General features: G+C 46.8%; 1 protein-coding gene across 12 annotated transcripts in view; it reads left to right on the plus strand.

Annotated features, from left to right (window-relative positions):
- The window catches only part of CEP250 (centrosomal protein 250), a 50,031-nt gene that overhangs the window by 11,586 nt on the left and 17,776 nt on the right, over positions 1-20,669 (plus strand). For 6 of the 12 annotated variants that reach the window (XM_038572112.1, XM_038572110.1, XM_038572116.1 and 3 more), the window contains exons 4-20: positions 133-215; positions 444-609; positions 1,518-1,624; positions 1,869-2,120; positions 4,536-4,632; positions 6,430-6,537; positions 7,255-7,416; positions 7,977-8,155; positions 8,467-8,649; positions 10,533-10,677; positions 11,520-11,666; positions 12,363-12,593; positions 13,889-14,097; positions 14,320-14,447; positions 14,736-14,905; positions 19,224-19,391; positions 19,787-19,921. In XM_038572112.1, coding sequence (XP_038428040.1) covers positions 133-215; positions 444-609; positions 1,518-1,624; positions 1,869-2,120; positions 4,536-4,632; positions 6,430-6,537; positions 7,255-7,416; positions 7,977-8,155; positions 8,467-8,649; positions 10,533-10,677; positions 11,520-11,666; positions 12,363-12,593; positions 13,889-14,097; positions 14,320-14,447; positions 14,736-14,905; positions 19,224-19,391; positions 19,787-19,921 — 2,670 coding nt within the window. Of the gene's footprint in view, positions 1-132; positions 216-438; positions 610-1,517; positions 1,625-1,868; positions 2,121-4,211; positions 4,312-4,535; positions 4,633-6,429; positions 6,538-7,254; positions 7,417-7,976; positions 8,156-8,466; positions 8,650-10,532; positions 10,678-11,519; positions 11,667-12,362; positions 12,594-13,888; positions 14,098-14,319; positions 14,448-14,735; positions 14,906-19,223; positions 19,392-19,786; positions 19,922-20,669 lie in introns of those variants that run through there. The other 6 variants (XM_038572114.1, XM_038572113.1, XM_038572115.1 and 3 more) reach the window with 6 other exon arrangements.

Below are 20,669 nucleotides of genomic sequence, written 5' to 3' on the forward strand. Positions count from 1 at the left end.
AAAAGAGCATATTTGCTGACACAAGAGAGGAGGCGTGAAAAGAAAGCAGGTGGCTGCAGAAGGGGGCATCAGGGAATTGGTCTGAATGGTGTTCCCTTTGGAGGTCAATAAGCCTGTTTCTGTCTGACTAAGGGACCGACTCCTCAGAGATGGGAAAGCATGGAGGAGCCAGACCTGGAACAGTTGCTGGTCCGTTTGGAGGAGGAACAACAGAGGTGATGAACCCCAAGTTATCTGCCAGGGTGATGGTGGTGGCCTGTGGGTTGAGAAGGCTGAGGGCAAACCCCTGCCCTGAGTGCTAACGTGGCTAAAACCACAGACCTCAGCCTTAGCCCTCCAGTTCCTGGTGATGGAAAATTCCAGTGTGTGTCATCTTACTCCACGAGGTCCAAGGTTGGATCAAGCCTTTATTTTGCACTTGCTCCCGCCCCTCCCCAGTGCAGGTGTGAGAGTCTAGCAGAGGTGAACACCCAGCTTCGGCTGCACATGGAAAAAGCTGACATGGTGAATAAAGCACTTCGGGAAGATGTGGAAAACCTGACAGTGGACTGGAGCCGAGCCCGGGATGAGCTCAGGAGGAAGGAGAGCCAGTGGCAGATGGAGCAGGAGGTGGGAGGAACAGTAAAAAAAGAATATTTACTCCTGGACAGGAGGCTTGCATGCTGGGCACCGCCCTCGTCGGTGCTGGGAAGGGTTAACTTCAGGACCTGCACAGAGGCTGAGCTGTTGCTAAAGTCCCTGACCCTCCTCCCCACGCAGGCAGGCAGCTTTGGGCAGCTTTGCCCTGCTTCAGCTCTCGCCTGACTTCTGTCCTTACCTGCCTAGTTGAGGTTTTGCTGGCAAGTGGTATGACACTCAGAGCAGCTCTGTCCCTGCATGTGTGGCTAGCTTCGGTTTTAGGAGGATCTGAAAGCACGCTGACTTCCCTCTTCTGGAGGTCTGCATGTCTAGATGCTAAGGAGATAGCTGTTGAAACCAAATGGGGAAGAAAGACCAGACACAGACCTGGGTGGATTTTCAGATCCCAGCTAAAGGAAACTAATATTTCGGGATCCCTGGGTGGCGCAGCGGTTTGGCGCCTGCCTTTGGCCCAGGGCGCGATCCTGGAGACCCGGGATCGAATCCCACATCGGGCTCCCGGTGCATGGAGCCTGCTTCTCCCTCGGCCTGTGTCTCTGCCTCTCTCTCTCTCTCTCTCTCTCTCTGTGACTATCATAAATAAATAAAAATTAAAAAAAAAAAATAAAGGAAACTAATATTTCCTGAGCCTTTGCTGTGTGCCAGGTGCCATGCTTGGTGATTTACATGGTATGTCACTTAGTCCTCATTGTGAGTCTTTGGTGATAATGGCAGTGGCAGCTACTGTTTATCTTTTTCTGATCAGCTCAGAGGAAGGTCATATGCCATCATAAGCCCCTTCTTCCCTCCCCCGGGTTGTCAGGAGGAATCCAAGACTCCTATGCTGGCAAAAGGTGGTCCTCTGCCCTTTGATATGACCAGGGTTTCTGAATACACAGTTCTTCAAGGGCTACCTGAAAGGGGAGCACGGTCGCCTTCTTGGTCTGTGGCGGGAGGTGGTGACCTTCCGACGCCACTTCCTGGAGATGAAGTCAGCTACTGACAGGTAAGTGTGGGGATAGGAAGGGAGGTTTGCCCCTACCGATTCTAGATTTAATGACCATGGGCTGCTGTAGAAGCTGGGAATGGGGGTGGGGAGTAGAGAGGATGGAAGAGTGAGTGGGGAGCGATGATATTATTGGATTCAAAGGATTTTCCCCAGACCTGCTCCTCAGAGTTCACTGGGCCTGATCTCCAAGCTCCCTTCACCCATCCCTACTGGAGTCTGCTCTTTCCTTGCTTGTACTCAGAGATCTGACGGAGCTCAAGGCTGAACATGTGAAGCTTTCAGGGTCCCTGTTGACATGTTGTCTGCGCTTGACTGTGGGCACCCAGTCTCGAGAGTCGGATGGATCTGGGAGACGGGATGGGAGTGAGCCAACCCAGCTGCTGCTACTACTGACCAAGACCCAGGAGCTGGAGAAGGAAGCGCATGAAAGGAGCCAGGAGCTAATACAGCTGAAGAGTCGGGGCGATCTGGAGAAGGCTGAGCTGCAGGATCAGTGAGATGGGTTGGGGTCCTGGGAAGGGGTTGCTGAGGGTGTTGACTCCCTTAGGGAAATAGAGCTGGCAGGGGGTAGGGGGCATGAAGAGCGTTCTCCCACCAGAGAGGAAGGAGAGGTGCCAGAGGGAGTCCAGTCTGGAACCCAGTGCCACAGGGGGGGCTGTGTCACCGCCCTCTGCAGTTCAGTTTCTCTCCTGTTGATTTATAGAGCTAGCTGTGACTGTTGTCTCTCAACACCAAACTACTCCCATTCCCAGAACAGCCAAGCTATTCTATGCCTCTCTGCCTTGGTACATACTGACCTTAGCCTGGAATGCTTGCCTCCCTTCTGCCTCCACCTTATCCATTAAGGCATGGTTCTGAGAAGCCTTCTCTGACCTCAATAGCCTGTTAAATTTCTATGCCCAGGTGTAGTCTTTTGACCTGCTTGTTACAGCATTGCTCTCACTGTTTCTGATTATTTAGCTTTTGTTGTTGTTGTTAGGTTCTCCTATTTTTTTAGATTATGATAAAATTTATTTTTTATTTTTATTTTTTAAATATTTTATTTATTTATTCTTGAGAGACAGAGAGAGAGAGAGAAGCAGAGACACAGGCAGAGGGAGAAACAGGCCCCACTCAGGGAACCCGACATGGGACTGGATCCTGGGACTCCAGGATCACGCCCTGGGCCAAAGGCAGGCGCCAAACCGCTGAACCACCCAGGCGTCCCTAAAATTTATTTATTTATTTATTTTTTAAATTAATTTTTAAAAAAATAATAGTAAAAAGGGCAGGGACAGAAGCTAAGAGCCCCATTGAATTTCTGGACAGGTTTGGGCTTATACCCCATGGCTAGGTTTGTGTCACCACCTATTGACGGTGTATGTAAATAGCAGTTTGTTTTGGTTTTGGTTGCCTGGGTCCTGGAAAGGCAAGGACAGAGACTATGTCTTAGTGAGTCTATGTCTCCAGTGCTTTGTACTTCATTTGCAGTAGAGTAACATTCAGTGAATGTTTGTTGAAAGACACAATCATTTTTTTTAAATTTTTATTTATTTATGATAGTCACAGAGAGAGAGAGAGAGAGAGAGGCGGAGACACAGGCAGAGGAAGAAGCAGGCTCCATGCACCGGGAGCCCAACGTGGGATTCGATCCCGGGTCTCCAGGATCGTGCCCTGGGCCAAAGACAGGCGCTAAACCGCTGCGCCACCCAGGGATCCCAAAAGACACAATCATTAAGTGAATGGCCATCCAATTAATGAAGGCTCCTAGAGGTGGTACAGAATAAAATTATTAAGACTTTGAAAAAAAAGGGATCCCTGGGTGGCGCAGCGGTTTAGCGCCTGTCTTTGGCCCAGGGCGCGATCCTGGAGACCCGGGATCGAATCCCACATCGGGCTCCCGGTGCATGGAGCCTGCTTCTCCCTCTGCCTGTGTCTCTGCCTCTCTCTCTCTCTCTCTCTGTGTGTGACTATCATAAATAAATAAAAATTAAGAAAAAATAAAAAAAAAAAGACTTTGAAAAAAAAAGAATATTTACTCCTGGATAACATTCATTTAAGAAATATTTTTTTTAAATTTTTATTTATTTATGATAGTCACAGAGAGAGAGAGAGAGAGGCAGAGACACAGGCAGAGGGAGAAGCAGGCTCCATGCACCGGGAGCCCTTCGTGGGATTCGATCCCGGGTCTCCAGGATCGCGCCCTGGGCCAAAGGCAGGCGCTAAACCGCTGCGCCACCCAGGGATCCCTTAAGAAATATTTATTTAGGGGCACTTGGCTGGCTCAGTTGGTAGAGCATGCAGCTCTGGATCTCGGGGTCCATGTGTTTGAGCCCCGTGCCAGGGGTAGAGATTACCTAAAAAAAGAAAATCTTAGAAAAAGAAATATTTGTTTAACTACACATATAATCCCAGGTAATAAACTCCAAGATATAGCATTAAGTGACAGAGTTGTATGATTTCCCTCAACCTTGAGGTTAGTATCACAGAGGTTGACTAAAATCTCCCCCAAACTGCCCCTCCGATTTCCTTATGAAAGACCCTTGGGCTGGAGGGACCTTGGGACTGTCCCATGTGGCAATTCTGATGTTCTTATTGGCTTCAGGGTGCTTGACTTCAAGATCAAGCGAGGCCTGGAAGGGCCTGGGCCAGGGCTTTCCCTCAGCTCTCGCGCCCCCAAACACGTGTTCCAGTCTTGAGATGTGGTAAATCCCTGCATGTGTCTGAGTGGTTTTTGACTCTCCCCTCCCTCTCCCCCCGTTCAAGGCTATAGCATCGTGTGGCATCCAGGGAATGCAGGGGCTGGGGGTGCCCAGGTGGCTTCGGGGGGCTTTAGAGGGAGTGTCCATTGGGGCTGGGGTATGCTGCGTATTAGCTCTGTCCACCATGGTGAGTCTCCTGGGTAACAGTGCTGTGCTCTTCTCTTCAGGGTGACGGAGCTCTCTGCTCTGCTGATCCAGGCTCGGAAGCAAAATGAAGAGTATGAGAAGATGTTAGGGGCCCTGAGAGAGACAGTGGAGATCCTGGTACATGACCTTTTGTTCTGGAAAGGACTTAGGAGTGGGCCTATATGTTCCTTGTCCTCTATAGACAGATGATGCAGGAGACCAGTTAAATATTCCTTAATAATAACAAACAAACAAAAAATAAATAAATTTTGGCTGAATCTGAAAAAGTAATTAACTCATTCAATTTATTCACTCATTGGTAGTACTGTGTACCATGCCTACTATATTCCTGGGGAAATTACAATGATGTATGCATGCAGTGGGTCCTCATCAGAGAGAGTGGAACATACACTACAAGGCACAGTGGCAAAAGATGGGGACATGTGAGAGATTAAAAACCAAGAGCTGCTCAGTAGTTGACCAGTCTGTTCTATGGAAGATTGAGGTTTGTGTCACGGGCTTCTCGGCTTCTCATCTGCCAGAGATACTATCAAAGGGACTCTCTAAGGTTATACTAGATAGAACCTCTGGCTTGATTCTACATTTCTTTTCATTGCTAAGAATCTCTGTTTTTAGGCAGATCCTGAATGATGATCTGTGTACAAACCTCTAGTCTTATCTGAGCTGGGATCGGCAGGGATTCAGAGTCATTTATGCCTTTTTTGGTTCCTTTTGGTCAGAAATGTGCAAATTCAGATGTCCACAGTGCCCAGATAATGCCAAAGAGTGAAGTGGGTTCAGTTGTAAGGATTCTGGTTGTCCAGCATTATCATAGTTAGTTTTGAGGACAGAAGGGGACACTTGATCTCAATATTAAGGAAACGATGAGGTATAGTAGGGACTGCAGGAGGGTGAAGAGTATGTGTCTCACATGGAGGAGGTGTTCAGCTTCAGGATATTACTGCCATGTAGCAATGGGGCCTGATATGGCCCATCTGTTAACTTTTTGAGAAAAGCCAGAAGGTCAGAATTTCTCAATTCATAAAACCTCTCAGAATCTCTCAATTAATTTATAAATGTTGGCTCAAGTTTTGTAGAGGCCCAAGAAAACATAGTTGCAGGTCTGTGTCTTCAGGCCTTCACTAACAATAGGATCAGAAGGAACTGAGGAAATCTTGAGTCTTCTTCAGATTCATTGCTAGCTCTGGGGCTAGGGGTTTCTCTGGACTAGCCTTAGGTCTCAAGCATTAATTTGCTGTTCAGAGACAGCTCCCATTCTTTCTTTTGTGATAGCTGACATGTATTGAGCATTTTCTTTGTGCCAGGCACTATGTTGAGTGATTTACATGCATCCTTTTCACTTAAGCCTCAACACAAACCTGTGAAGTAGTTGCTGTTAATTATTCCTATTTTATTTTATTTATTTATTTTTTTAAACAGTGTTTTGTTTTGTTTTGTTTTGTTTTTAAATTTATGATAGAGAGAGAGAGAGAGGCAGAGACACAGGCAGAGGGAGAAGCAGGCTCCATGCACGGGGAGCCCAACGTGGGACTCGATCCCGGGTCTCCAGGATCGTGCCCTGGGCCAAAGACAGGCACTAAACCGCTGCACCACCCAGGGATCCCAATTATTCCTATTTTAAAGAGAAAAGAAGCTCAAAGAAACAGTTGCCTATGGCTACCAAACTAGGAAGTGATTGAGTGAGAACTCTAATTGAGGCAGTCTAATTTAGAGCTCTGATTCACTTATTCTGAACTCTTAATCACCACATCACACTGTTCTCAGAGTCCTGGGACAACAGTAGCAGTCATATGTGGTCAAGGAAAAAAGTAGGGTTGACCACAGAGCCAGAATGAGGTTCTGGTTGATTTGGGGGCTTAAATGGTAGATACTTCTGAGAGTTTTGCTCACAGCTCTGTCTTGTTCCCTGTTCAGGAGACAAATCATGCAGAATTAATGGAACATGAGGCATCTCTCAGTAAGAATGCCCAAGAGGAGAAGCTGTCTTTACAGCAGGTGATCAGGGATATAACCCAGGTACTGGTAAGCCTTCTGTTTGTGGGAACCGGGTTATGGCTCACTCCTCCCTAGGCCTCCGTGTTTCTTAGTCATGCCTAGATTTCCACTCTCTGAGATGTTTGGGCTTAGGGTCTTTGAGGAATGAGTTCTCTGAGTGTATCTGAAGACTGGTACCTTAAGGGGTAGCTAAGCATTCACATGCTAGCACTGCCTGCTGGAACAGGCAGGCCCTCCTTCTTATCGCCAGCTGTACTTCTCAGGACAGGGGCTCTGGTCTTTGTTACATCAATATCTTCTTCTTTCTTCATTTCTTCGTTTATTATTACCTCAGAATGCTCTAGCCTTGTTGCTAGTCCTAGGTTTGGGTGACAGAAGGTGAGGAGTTGGAGGAACCAATACTTTTTTTTTTTTTTTAAGATTTTATTTACTCATGAGAGACACACAGAGAGAGGCAGAGACATAGGCAGGGGGAGAAGCAGGCTCCCCCATGGGGAGACTGATGCAGGACTCCATCCCAGGACTCTAGGATCATGATCTGAGCCGAAGGCAGACACTCAACCATTGAGCCACCCTGGTGCCCCAGGAACCAATCCTTTTTGCTCTTAGATACCCTCCTCTTATGTGCAAGGGAGAGGACCTGAGAAAGAAGACGTCAGGTTTGTCCAGGATGTAGTGTCAGTCTTCTATGTGGATTCTAGGCCTTCGTCAATAGGGTGGTGACTCTGCTGTGTTGGGTTTCAGGTCATGGTGGAAGAAGGGGACAGTATGACCCAAGGCTGTGGTCGAGACAGCTCCTTAGAATTGGACCCTAGTGGCCTCTCATCCCAGTTTGATTCCCAGGACCCAGACAAGGCCCTTACTCTGGTGCGTTCAGTGGTGACTCAAAGACGCCAGGCTGTGCAGGTGAGAAACCACCATTCCTCCTCAGACACAGGTGTGGGTGTCTGAACTGATGTGTGCCCCAGGTAACCTCCTTGCCTGGACTGTCCCTTCCACTATGTCAACCAGTCATGAGGTGTTTGGTCAGTACTCCCAAGGTGCCCATTAGAATCTCTCGGTGTCTGCCAAGTCATACTTGTGGCTAATGGGTACATTCTCTGTGCCCAATAGTACACCTCACTTTGCATGCTATCTTCATATAGCACTATGCAAAGATAGGCAACTGGAGCCCTGGGAGACCGTGAGTAAGCGTTGCCTGACTCTAAGGGTCCCAGCCAGACTTAGCCATTTCCGTGACGGCCCCCCAATGCACGTCTAAAGATGATGGACTCTGAGACTCTAGGAACCACAGAAGCCCAGTAATCTCTGATCCTCTGTCTCCTCGACTGGCCGCATCTCTATTCTCAGCTTACCCTTGTACCAGGCCTCGGCCCCTGGCCTAACCTCACTCTCAGGCTTCTGCCACCCTGCCTTTGCTCTGCCCTCTTGCTCACCATCTCCCTTTTGTCACCCTCCCTCCCCAGGACCTAAGGCAGCAGCTTTCGGCCTGTCAGGAAGCTATGAGCTCTTTGCGGCAGCAGCATAATCAGTGGGAGGAGGAGGGTGAGGCCTTAAGACAGCGTCTGCAGAAGCTCACCGGGGAACGCGACACTCTGGCAGGGCAGACCTCGGACCTACAGGGAGAGGTGGAGTCTCTCAGCAAGTGAGCAGGGGGCTGTTCATCCCTCCCGGCTCAGTCCTCATCCAGCCATTTACTCACTCCTGGACATTTCTGGTTGCCTAACCCTGCCCTCCCTGCCACCCAGGGCTGTTCAGGGCCGTCTTGTGTTCTGCTTATTCCTGCTTACTCAGTTTTGGATCTTTGTGATGATAAAACAAACAAACAGGTTCCCGCTCAAAAGGGGAGATGAGATCTTTAAAAAGAAACGGACATCTCTTTCCTTTGATCCTATATCTGCTACCAGGAAGGATTTGAGGTTCCAAGGTTTTTGCTCATTTCTCGTCTCGTTTCAGGGAGCGAGAGCTCCTGCAGAAGACCAGGGAGGAGCTGCAGCAGCAGTTGGAGGTGCTGGAGCAGGAGGCATGGCGGCTGCGAAGGACAAACATGGAGCTTCAGTTGCAGGGGGATTCTGTTCAGGGTGAGAAGGAGGAGCAGCAGGAGGAGCTGCACCTGGCTGTCCGTGAAAGGGAGCGCCTGTAAGTGTGACTGGTCCCCTCCTGCCTGGGGCTTGATTTTCCCATCATTTCTACACCCTCTTTCATCCACTCCCATCTCTTAGAAAGTAGAGTCAAAATTGAAGCTTGGCCTGTGGTGGGTTCACATTAGCTTACTGCTCCTTCTTTTGCAGAAGGATAAATACAGAAAGTTCACCCAGGCTTTTCTGAGTACCCCTAGGGGCTGAGACACTGTAGGGGCACAGAAACAAATAAGACACAGGCCCTGATCGCCAGCAGTTTGCAGTCTAATGTTCAAATAAACAATGAACTGTGGCATGAGGCCAAATGAAGTATGAATGAAACAGAGCTTCAGGCTGGGTCCTTTGGAAGCCTGGGAGTGACAGTTAATAATTGAAAGCCTCACAGAGGAGAGGCCTTTGAGCTGGGCCTTGACATATTTTGATTGGTAGAGAGTGGGAGAGGGGCAAAAGGGACAGATTAGCAAAGAAAAGGATGCAGGTTCATGGCATGTTCGGAGTAGGCCAGGCTGGCTGAAGGGTAGGATTTACCCCAGGTAATAATGGGAAATGAACTGGCTAAGAAAGGGAATTCTAGAATCAAGAGACGTAGCAAATTTGTAAATTCTTCTATGTAATATCATAGAAAAAGCAAGGACTTTCAAGCTGGCAAAAGTTTGGTTAAAATTATGGCTCCACCATTTGAGCAGATTACTTTATTTGTAAAATAGGGATGATAGTATTTACCTTGAAGGATCACTGGGAAGAATAGAGCACCATTTTGTGCACAGAGCCTGGCAGATGGTGGGTCTTCAGTAACTGGTATCAGGGACTGTATTCTTCACCTCCATATATCCCCCTCCTCTCCTGTGCTCTAGTTCCTTGCAGCCAGTAGGCACAAATAATAGAATCTTGAAGGACTGCTATAAGAATCATGACTCCTACAAAGAATGGTCTCTCCTATACCTTTAGAAGAATAAACAATCCACAAAGATTGTAACGTTGTGTTTTTTTTTTTTGTAAAGATTTTATTTATTTATTCATGAGAGGCACAGAGAGGCAGAGAGAGAGACAGAGACTTAGACAGAGGGAGAAGCAGGCTCCATGCAGGGAGCCCGAAGTGGGACTCGATCCCAGGACTCCAGGATCACACCCTGGACCAAAGGCAGGCGTTCAACCACTGAGCCACCCAGGCATCCCGATAGTTATGTTTTTAAATTTAATTAGTGTGATTCAGTAATACATTTATCAATATTTATTATGATCTGAAAGTCAAAACTATTTAAAAAGACAAACACAGGGGCACCTGGGTGGCTCATTTGGTTAAAGCTCCTGATTCTTGATTTTGGCTCAGGTCATGATCTCAAGGTCGTGAGATCGACCCCTGTGTTAAGCTCCTTGCTGGGCGTGGAGCCTGCTTAAGACTCTCTCTTCCTCCCCCTCTGCCCTTCTTCTCCCTTTTTCTCTTAAAAAAAAAAATAGACAAACAGAGATCCTCCTCTCTGCTTCATCCACCTTATTTCCCTTCCTTCTGTAGCCAACCACTTAAATTGCTTTCTTGTTTATCTTTCCAGCTGCTTTATGCAAATATATACATGTAATCTTTTTTTAACTAAGTTTTATTTTATTTTTTTAAGTACGCTCCACACCCAACATTGGGTTTGAACTCATGACCCTGAGATTAAGAGTTGCATGCTCTACTGCCTGAGCTGGCCAGGCACCCCTATGCATATTCTTATTTCTCCCAAATATTTTGCTTTTTTCGCTTTACATGTCATGGAGGTCTTAACAATTTAGAGACCTTCTTCCTTCTTTTGCATAGCAAAGGTAATTTGACTCCTATTACCTTTTGGGGTGTGGCCACTCCCTGAGATTGACCCCAGCCTCCTCTCCTTTCCATCTTAGTCAGGAGACACTAGCAAGTCTGGAAGCCAAACAGTCAGAATCACTCAGTGAATTGATCATTCTTCGGGAAGCCCTGGAGTCTTGTCACCTGGAAGGGGAGCTGCTGAGGCAAGAGCAAACAGAAGTGACTGCGGCGCTGGCCAGGGTGCGTGGGCCTCCATTCCTTGTTTGCTAAGTGGGGTGTATGGCTTAGAAAGTTGTGTTTGTAGGCAAAGGACATGCAGCCTGCCTCGTTCTTCATCCTTTAAGCCATGACCTTCCATATTCCCTGCGTCCCTTACTAGCCTCTGCTTTTGGGTTCTGTCCCTTCCAATGTATTCTCTATGTTGACCTTAGAATGGTTTTCAAAGGTATAAATCCAGTTACGTTGGTCTCCCTCCTGTAACCCATTCAGTTACTTTGCAACTGCTTGGTGACACATTCAAAGCCCCTCTGCATGTGCCCCAAACTATTTCTAGCTCCTCCTGTCTCCATATCCTGTCCTAACTCCCTATCCACCTTGACTCCTGCCACACAGCACTAATTATAGCCTCATCTTCACCTGCTTTTTCATGACTCCACTGCTTTTCGTGTACTCTTCCCTTTGCCTAGATTGCTTCTTTCCTCTCCCTCTAACCACGTACTATTCTTCACCTCTCAATACCTACCTTCATTACCAGTTCTTCTCCCAAGCACTTCTGACTCCCCAAAACTGAATGAGTTTCCAGAGCACTTTGTGCCTACATTGTTTATGAAGCTATCGTAATTATGGTTGTTTGTACATCTCGGTGTCTGTCTGGCCCTCTATACTGTGAGCTCCTTTCTTCTTGATGTTTGAATGATTGATTGAATGAATGAATGAAGGGAAAACTTGTTTAGAATATAAGGGAAGGAACGGAGCGTTACCTGATCTCTGTACCAGGACAGCAGCAGGTGGCAGGGATGTGAGCTTCTCACTGTGGCAGGAAAGCTGGTACAAGGAAGCCCTTTAACTCTCTTTGTTTTTAGGCAGAACAGTCAGTTGCAGAGCTGTCAAGTTCTGAAAACAGCCTGAAGGCCGAGGTTGCTGATCTTCGGGCTGCAACCATCAAGCTCAGCACCTTAAATGAGGCTTTGGCCTTGGATAAGGTTGGACTGAACCAGCAGCTTCTCCAGGTGAGCAAAGATTTCTCTGACCCACAGGGTAGTTCTGGGCCCTGATAGAAGGCAAGCCAGTGACTGATAAAGCTGATGCCCTTGACAGGGGAGAGTTTGTAATGGATCAGTGCAAGACGGATCAGCTCCTGTCCTGAAATGAGCCAAAGGAACATTGGTGGTGCAGAGGACAGCTAAGACTATAAGGCCTGGGTTTAGCCATTGAAAATAGTCCCCTTTCACTCCTATAGCAGAACCACCTTTGGGCTGTAGGGTAAAATCACCAGGGCCAGGAAGGAGACCCATGTCCTCTGGAAGGAAGACTAGGTGTTTAATTCCATTGCATGGGATAGCAGTAATCACCAGAAAAGAATCTGCCAAAGAGCCTACATCTCAAAGAATCTTCTCTATAGGTTGCAAATTTAACATGTTTCTTCACCACCCATTACCTTAAGCCCTAGAAATGTCCTGGATTTCCTTTATTCTGAATTCTGTGAGAGTAGAGTTTTGCCTTTTTAATTGCCATCCCCAGCATCAACCCATCTAGTACCTGAAATACAGCACCAGAGCAAATGAATGTGTAGCCCCCTCTCATAAAAGCCCTCCTGTGTTCCTCATTGGAGAATAGATTCACATCTCACTGGGATTTCTGTCTTAGCACTTGATCTAAAAACTGTAACCATTTGCCTTTGATGCCTTTCCCATTTTGTCCAGTAGTTAGAACAAGAGAACCAATCTGTGTGCCACAGAATGGAAGCAACAGAGCAGGCAAGAAACGCTTTGCAGTTGGGCCTGGCAGAGGCCGAGAGGAGCAGGGAAGCCCTACAGGAAAAGAACACTCACCTGGAGGCACAGCTGCAGAAGGCAGAGGAGAGGGGGGCTGAGCTGCAGGCAGATCTCAGGGCCATCCAAGATGAGAAGGAAGAAATTCAAGAGAAACTAAGCGAGGTAAGAAGATAAAACTAATACCATCACATTAAGGTATCATGTGTATTCATCATAAAAAATGAAAATTCTCATAAATAAATAAAAATTAAAAAAAAAAAAAAAGGGATCCCTGGGTGGCGCAGCGGTTTGGCGCCTGCCTTTGGCCCAGGGCGCGATCCTGGAGATCCGGGATCGAATCCCACATCGGGCTCCTGGTGCATGGAGCCTGCTTCTCCCTCTGCCTGTGTCTCTGCCTCTCTCTCTCTCTCTCTCTCTCTGTGACTATCATAAATAAATAAAAATTAAAAAAAAAAAAAAAAAAATGAAAATTCTACAGAAATGATTCAGAAGGTGAAGAGGTCTTAACTTCCTAAAAATGACCAGTGTTACTAGTTTGGGGTACATCTTCCAGTTTTTCAAGAGAATTTCTGTAAGAATCCTTCAGGTTCCCTACTACTTCACACCCTCCACTTTGAATTAGATGCCTCTTCTGGTTGCTCTGACAGCACCTCCTGCATATTCCAACTGCCACACCACACACAACTCACACTGTATTGTGATTATCCATTTATAGTCTCCACCACTAGACCAAAAGGTCTTGAAGGCAGGGCTGTGTCTTACTTGTTTTTATTCTTTCTTTCTTTCTTTCTTTCTTTCTTTCTTTCTTTCTTTCTTTCTTTCTTTCTTTCTTTTTTTTTTAGATTTATGTATTTATTTGAGAGAGAGAGAGAACACACAAGCGCGTTGAGAAGGGGGATAGGGAGAGGGAGAGAGACACTTAAACAGACTCCACGCTGAATATGGAGCCAACGTAAGGCTTGATCTTACAACCCTGAGATCAGGACCTGAGGCGAAACCAAGAGTCAGATGCTTAACCAACTGTGCGCCCCCTGGGCCCCCTATTCCTTTATCTGTTAGTACAATGTTTAACACATAGAGCGACTTAGTAAATTTTTCTGAACCAAAGACTCAGCTCAACGGGCCTCTTTCTCCTCTACCAAACTTCCCACTGCCCTAAAAATGATACATAATCTTCCTTCCCAGAGTCCCTTTCTCAGAGGCTGATCGCTTTCTTCCTGATGTTATGTCTATCTTACTGCTTAAAACTAAAAGCTCCTTAGAGATAGTTTCTTGCAGCCCTAACACAGGGTCTTGCACAAAGGAGAGCCATCCTTCCTGGGTTGGGAGTTCTATGGGTTGATGCAGGAAGTAGTATTTGTATGAGTGGGCAACGCTCAGGACTCACAGAGCTGGGCCCAGAATCTCTGAAGGGCCTGTGGCCCCAACCTGGCGATAGCAGCCTCTGTCTGTTATAGATTTCTTCCTCTCAGGCACGTCATCAGCAGGAGACAGCCTTAGCTCAGCTGGATCAGCTGCGTCAGGAGACAAAGCGACAGGAAGAAGTGCTTGCTCGAGAAGTCCAGGAGAAGGAGACCCTAGTACGGGAGAGAGCAGCCCTAGAGGTGCGGCTGCAGGCCGTGGAGCGAGACCGGCAGGACCTCGCTGAACAACTACTGGGCCTCAGGTAGGGCTCAGACCCAGTTCAGCCAAGGGCAGAGAGAGCTTTGCAAAGCAAGGGGTAGCCAAACTAAGTTCCCTGCCCAAAGTATATGGGTCCCAAATGAATTAGGAATTTATAATTGCCCCCTAATTTCTTCGGGTAGTCAGTATGTCAAACCCAAGTCCTCTTAAGGAAGGTTAAGGGACTTGATGGATAAGAACTCTTCCTGATTCCTGAACCTGACAGCTCAGCCAAGGAGCAACTGGAGAGCACTCTGTTTGAGGCCCAACAACAAAATTCTCTGGTAGAGGTCACGAAGGGACAGCTAGAGGTCCAGATTCAAACTGTCATTCGAGCCAAGGAAGTAATTCAAGGTGAGACCCCAACTGGGGTGGGGGGCACTTCATTCTTTGGGGATGGTCCAGATTCAAACTGTCATTCGAGCCAAGGAAGCATTTCAAGGTGAGACCCCCAACTGGGGTGGGGGTCACTTCATTCCTTGGAGATTTTGAAAACTAGGAAGGCAGTGGGAAGTTATCAGACGTCCTTCTCCAGCCAGGCCCAGGGCCTCCGTGATGGAAGTTGCTCATGAGGTCTGGGGAGAGGGGTGAAAGAAAGAGGGCAGATGCTTGGTGAGAGATCACCTGTCACTGGCACCTTAGGGGAAGTGAGGTGCCTGAAGCTGGAACTGGACAGTGAGCGGAACCGGGCAGAACAAGAGCGGGAGACAGCAGCCAGACGGCTGGCCCAGGCCGAGCAAGAGGGGCAGACTGCCCTGCAGCAGCAGAAGTCAGCCCACGAGGAGGAGGTGAACCGGCTCCAAGAGAAATGGGTACGTCATGGATGTGGCTGGGGACAGGAGAGGCACACATGGCCTCCCTTCAGTGAGTTTTCCACCTGCTGGCTCTTGGGCCAAATATTGCTGCTTATAAAGGTGAAATCTGAACAGAACTAACCTGGCCACCAAGGTGCAAAATCCAGTTTCTAGCTGTTAAGTGAGTAATATATGGAGAACACCGAGAACAATTCCGGACATATAGTAAACTCTATTTGTGTTAGCTGTTAGTGTTGTTTTGGTATGTACAGAGAATTAAGCATGGGTTCTGGGACATAGGGTTGTTAAACTGGCCCCAGGCTGTAAAGGGAGCAGAGGAATGCCTTGGACCCCTTCTTGGCTAGATATTCTTGCTGTTTCCTTCTGTGGGATTTTTTTGTTTTGTTTTCTCTCTTCCTTTCTCTCCTTTTTTCTTCCCCATTTCTCTCCTCTTTTCTCCCCCCGCCCCAGGTTTATCTTTCTATTGAGGGCACTCTAGCCCAGGGCTTTTGGTAAAGGGCCACCACATACTAAGCTTTGTGGACCTTATGGTTTCTGTCATAATTACTCACCTCTGTTGTTGTAGTACAAAAGCGGCCATAGATAATATGTAAACAAATGAACATTCTGTGTTCATAAGTGTAGCACTGAAATTTGAACTTCATCTAATTTTCACATGTTACAAATTTTTTTTTTAATTTCTTTTCAACCATTAAAAATGTAAAAACCAGGATGCCTGGGTAGCTCAGTGGTTTAGCACCTGCCTTCGGCCCAGGGCATGATCCTGGGGTCCTGGGATCGAGGCCTGCATCAGGTTCCCTGCATAGGGCCTGCTTCTCCCTCTGCCTATGTCTCTGCCTCTCTCTCTGTGTGTCTCTCATGAATAAATAAATAAAATCTTTATAAATAAATAAATAAATAAATAATAAAAATGTAAAAACCATTATTAGGTCACAGGCCATATAGCAGCAGGAGGATGGACAGATTTGGCCCACATGCCATATTTTGTTGACTCCCGGTTAGCACTTTGGAGGTCCAGCTTTATATGGGAATCTTCTATTGACTCCCTACCCTTGTCTTCTGTTTTCTTTTCTCCGCATAACATTAAAATGAATTTCAAGGTTATTAGGTATAGCAAATGCCTCCAGTGGAAAGCCAGTTCTGTGCTCATTTACCTCTTTGGATCCCAAGTCTTGCTTTGATTTTTGACTCCTATGAAATTACAGCTGGCTCACTTACACATTAAAACATTAGATTTAAGGGATGCCTGGGTGGCTCAGCGGTTGAGCATCTGCCTTTGGCTGGGGTTGTGATCCCATGATCTTGGGATTGAGTCCCACATTGGGCTCCCTGCATGGAGCCTGCTTCTCCCTCTGCCTCTCTCCCTCTCTGTGTCTCTCATGAATAAATAAATAAAATCTAGGAAAAAAAAACCCATAGATTTAATATTTTATCCAAGATGTTTTGCCATATCGTGGGTGGAGGGGGTTAGAGATCGTATTTGTCAGGTTTCTGGAAATGGAAGTTGACTTGTGCTTTGTGTGTATTTGTGATTTGACTCTTATTACAAGGCAGACTTGCTGGCAAGATGACAGACGTTTGCTGGTTTTGGGAATTATGTGCCTAAAGTAGGTAACTGAATTATTTGTCGAATTGTGTCCAGAAGGCACTTTGCCCAGCAAGAATCAGGTGTACCCCCTAAGGAAAACCCTACAAGTGAAAGATGCAATAAAATTTCTGAATGATGAGTTACCACTTGACAAAACCTAGGCTTCTCTGAAAGGATTGACTATCTCATGGCCATACCTGAGTCACGGGAGGGCCTCTTCCATCTTTTCTTTTCCTCATTCAGATAATCCCCCTGAATTCTGATTGTCTGACTTATGATCTCCCTACTAATTAAAAAAGGTTGACTACTCTCTTGACTTTTGAGAGTCTATTTGTTTTATTTATTTATTGTTTTTTAAGTAAGCTCTATGCCCAATGTCGAGCTTGAACTCACGACCCTGAAGTCAAGAGTCAAACGCTATATTGACTGAGCCAGCCAGGCCACCCCAGGAATCTGTTAATTTTAACTGTGACTTGCTTCTCCTGGAATCCTAGCAGTTGGAAAAACTTTTAGAGGCTATAGTCTTCACATTCTTCCACCTGGTGCTGGACCCACTTTAATTCTAGTGATAGTGGGCACTTATTAACCACTTGCCCATGCCAAGTGCCATGCTAAATGCTACTTATATTATTTCAAATAGCCTACCTATGACTGGTAAGGAAATTGAAACTTCAAGAAGTCACTCAGGGTCACATTGCTAATAAACAGTAGAGCAGGGATTAAGCATCTTTTAACCATTCGTGTTGTGGTCAATGGTTGCTTAGCTTCAGTTGTATTCTGCCAGTGGCTGCTCATTTATTTTTATAGATCTAGTTATTGGAAAATTATTCCTTATGTTGAGCCAAAATCTATTCATGTGAAACAAATCAGTGTTAGGTTTGCTTGAAATCCCTTACCAACACGGTTGCTCTCCTCTAGACATGTTACCCATTACTCATGACCCAGTGTGCAGAATATTCTGATCCACAGCCTAGCTGGCAACCCTAGACTATTACTTCCTGGACATCACAGAATTGGCTCTTCCAGTAGCCATACACACTTCTAACTCAAATTGAGCAAATAGGTCAGTTTTGTGTTTGTTTTTTTTAACACTTACTACTATTAAAATCCATCTTTCCCATATTTTTACAGCTGGCTTTTTGAATCAGAGGGTAAGATTTGATATTCATAGTTGTTCTATAATTGTGGCATTGTAAATTGCTGTTCTTAGGCATCTTAACAGTGCAGTAGCTGAAACGTGATTCATTCATGCATTGTGGAGTATTCGTTATGTGCTGGCACAGTGGTGGGACCTGAGGATACAGTGGAAGCAAAGTAGATGTGGTTCTCCTTATGGAGCTTAAGGCCTCAAAGGGAAGACAAGTATTAAACAAGTTAATATGCAAATAAGTAAGTGATGATGTAAGATCTAAGTAGACAAAGAACTGGGTGTTACAAGAGGAACAACAAGGAGACCTGTTGCGAGTGTGTGGTCTGGGAAGGCCTCTCTGAGCAAACATTATTTAGGCTGTGATAAACAGTGGTGTCGGGGGCAGGCAAGGGCATTCCAGGGAGATGGAGAGCAGGAGCAAAGGCCTTAAGGTATGAGGGTGTGTAGTGTGCCCGAGGTCCTGAAAGGAGGCCAGTGTGGCCGGGGGGGGGGGGGGGGGGGGGGGGGGTACTGCACGAGATGATGTTGGGAAGGGGTGAAACCCAAGGAGCATTCCCATGAAATGAATGTATAACTTGAGCTTGGACACATTTTAAAGGAAAGGTTCCAGGAACTGCTAACGTGATGAATCATGTCAACAGGTGTTAAATATGGAGTGCTTTCCATGTACTTAAGGTGCTCTACTGACTTATCTCAATCCTCAGAGCAACCTGAATTGCTCTCCCTGTATTTATAGATGAGGAAACTGAAGCACAGAAATGTGATTGACATTAACTAAAGTCACTCAACAGTAGTGACCATAATCCGGAGGCACCTGGAGGTCTCACACAGTTGAGCATCTACCCTAGGCTCAAGTCATGATCCCTGAGTCCTGGGATCAAGCCCCACATTAAGGCTTCCTGCTCACTGGGGAGTCTGCTTCTCCCTCTCCCTCTTCCTATCTCTCTGCCTACTTGTGTTCTCTGTCTATCAAATAAATACATAAAATCTTAAAATACGTAAACCATAACCCAGGCAGCTGGGTTCGAGAGCCCTTCACTACTATCTTGGGAACTAGGAGAGGATCCTGGGTTAGTCTAGGGGATCAGGTAAGACTTTGGTCACTGGTGGACCTCTGGAAGGACCAGGATGCCCTGTTCTAAAGCTCTTGTATAGCAGGAGACATCCTAACAAGGCTCAACCTGACTTTTCAGGAGGCTTATCCACCACCCTGAACAGGGGAGAGTGGGCAACAGAGAACTAATCTGTCTCCTCAGTTCATGGTTATAACCATCAACTATGGTGTGGTTGGTTTAAAATAATAGATATTTATAAGTTATATTAGGGACAGTTGCACTTTAGAAAACACGTTTTCATGTATTGTATCACTTGGGTTTTTTAAATCTCATTTGATTCTCCTAAAATTTAATAAGATAGATAAGGCAGGAGTTAGCAACCTCACTTTATCGAGGGGGAAACCAGCAGAGGGAGAGATACCAAAGACGCTCAGCTGGGGAGGGCGGACCTCCACTCCAGCCCTCCCCCTGCCTCTTCTCCTCACCCACTGGGTTCTAACCCTGCTTCCCTCACATGACCAGGAGAAGGAGCGCTCTTGGCACCAGCAGGAACTGGATAAGGCCCTGGAGAGCCTAGAGAAGGAGAAAATGGAGCTGGAAACGAGGCTGAGGGAACAGCAGGCAGAAGCCGAGGCCATCCGGACACAGAGGGAGGAAGAACGGGCGGAGGCAGAGAGTGCCCTCTGCCAGGTGGGAAGCTGGGGAGATTGGAGCTGTGATCCCCCTCCTTCTGACTACTTCCTTTTCCACTCCCAAGAGTGCTGCCGCAGGGGGTTTCCAGACGAGAAGTACCTGTTCACTTTGCTGCTCGTGAGCAGGGTGACCAGTGCTGTTAGCTGCAGGACCAACAGTGTATCACACTTCCTGAGGGAGGGCCGATGTTCACCACATCCTGTCAGCTTGCAAACCAGTGACAATCTTTGTACTTCCTGGTTCCTGACAAGCAGGTCCAGACCTTCTTTGGCCCTCAGCCCCCACCCCATTTGCTGGATGAGACCCAGAGCAGCCGGGATGTGTTTCTGGCCCAGCAGATGAGCATGGTGACCCCTGATGTAGCAAGCCCTTGGCCTCCTGCCCCTCTGCAGATGCAGCTCGAAACAGAGAAGGAGAGAGTGTCCCTCCTGGAGACCCTGCTGCAGACCCAGAAGGAGCTGGCAGATGCCAGCCAACAACTAGAGCGGCTGAGGCAGGACATGAAGGTCCAGAAGTTAAAGGAGCAGGTATGGAGAGTGGATCTGGGTGGGGAAGAAAGGTGGCATCGACATGCTCCTTTGGCATGGACCAGTTCTGTGGTGCTTCTTTGTACCAGGTCCTGGGCATGGTGCTGTCACAGCAGGTGGCATGACATACATAGTCCCTGTCCTCAAAGAGCTCGAGTTCTAGTGGCAGAGCAGAGGAAAATGAGCAGATAGAGATAAATGAGATAATCGTGGGTCCTAATAAATGCTGTAAGGGAAATGGTTAGGGTGAAGTAATTGAGAGGGATTCACCAGAAGCCACTTTGAAAAAGGTGGTTCAAAAGGGGTAGGGCTCACCGAGAAAGTGGCATTTGAGCTGAAGCATGAAGGTTGAAAAGAGGCCAGCCCTAGGCAACAGTAGGGACAGACCCTGAAAGCATTATGCTGAGTGTAAGAAGCCAGTCACAAGAGGCCACATAGCACATGGTTCCATATGTAGGAAATGTCCCAAATAGGCAAATCTACAGAGGCAGCAGATGAGTAGTTGGGAGAGAAGATGGGAATAGGGAGGGTACAGGCTTGTTTTCTTGGGTGATAACAGTATTCTAAAATGTGGTGCCCTTTGTCCAACTCTGAATATTCTAAAAACCATCGATATGGTTCAACCATTATATGCCTAAATGGGTGAATTATATATGTGAACTATATCTCAATAAAGCCGTTTTATTTATTTATTTTTTTAAGAATTTATGTATTTTAGGGAGAGAGCTCGAGCAGGGGGTGCAGAGAG

The sequence above is a fragment of the Canis lupus genome, chromosome 24 (assembly GCF_011100685.1).
Source record: "Canis lupus familiaris isolate Mischka breed German Shepherd chromosome 24, alternate assembly UU_Cfam_GSD_1.0, whole genome shotgun sequence".
Classification (NCBI taxonomy): domain Eukaryota; kingdom Metazoa; phylum Chordata; class Mammalia; order Carnivora; family Canidae; genus Canis; species Canis lupus.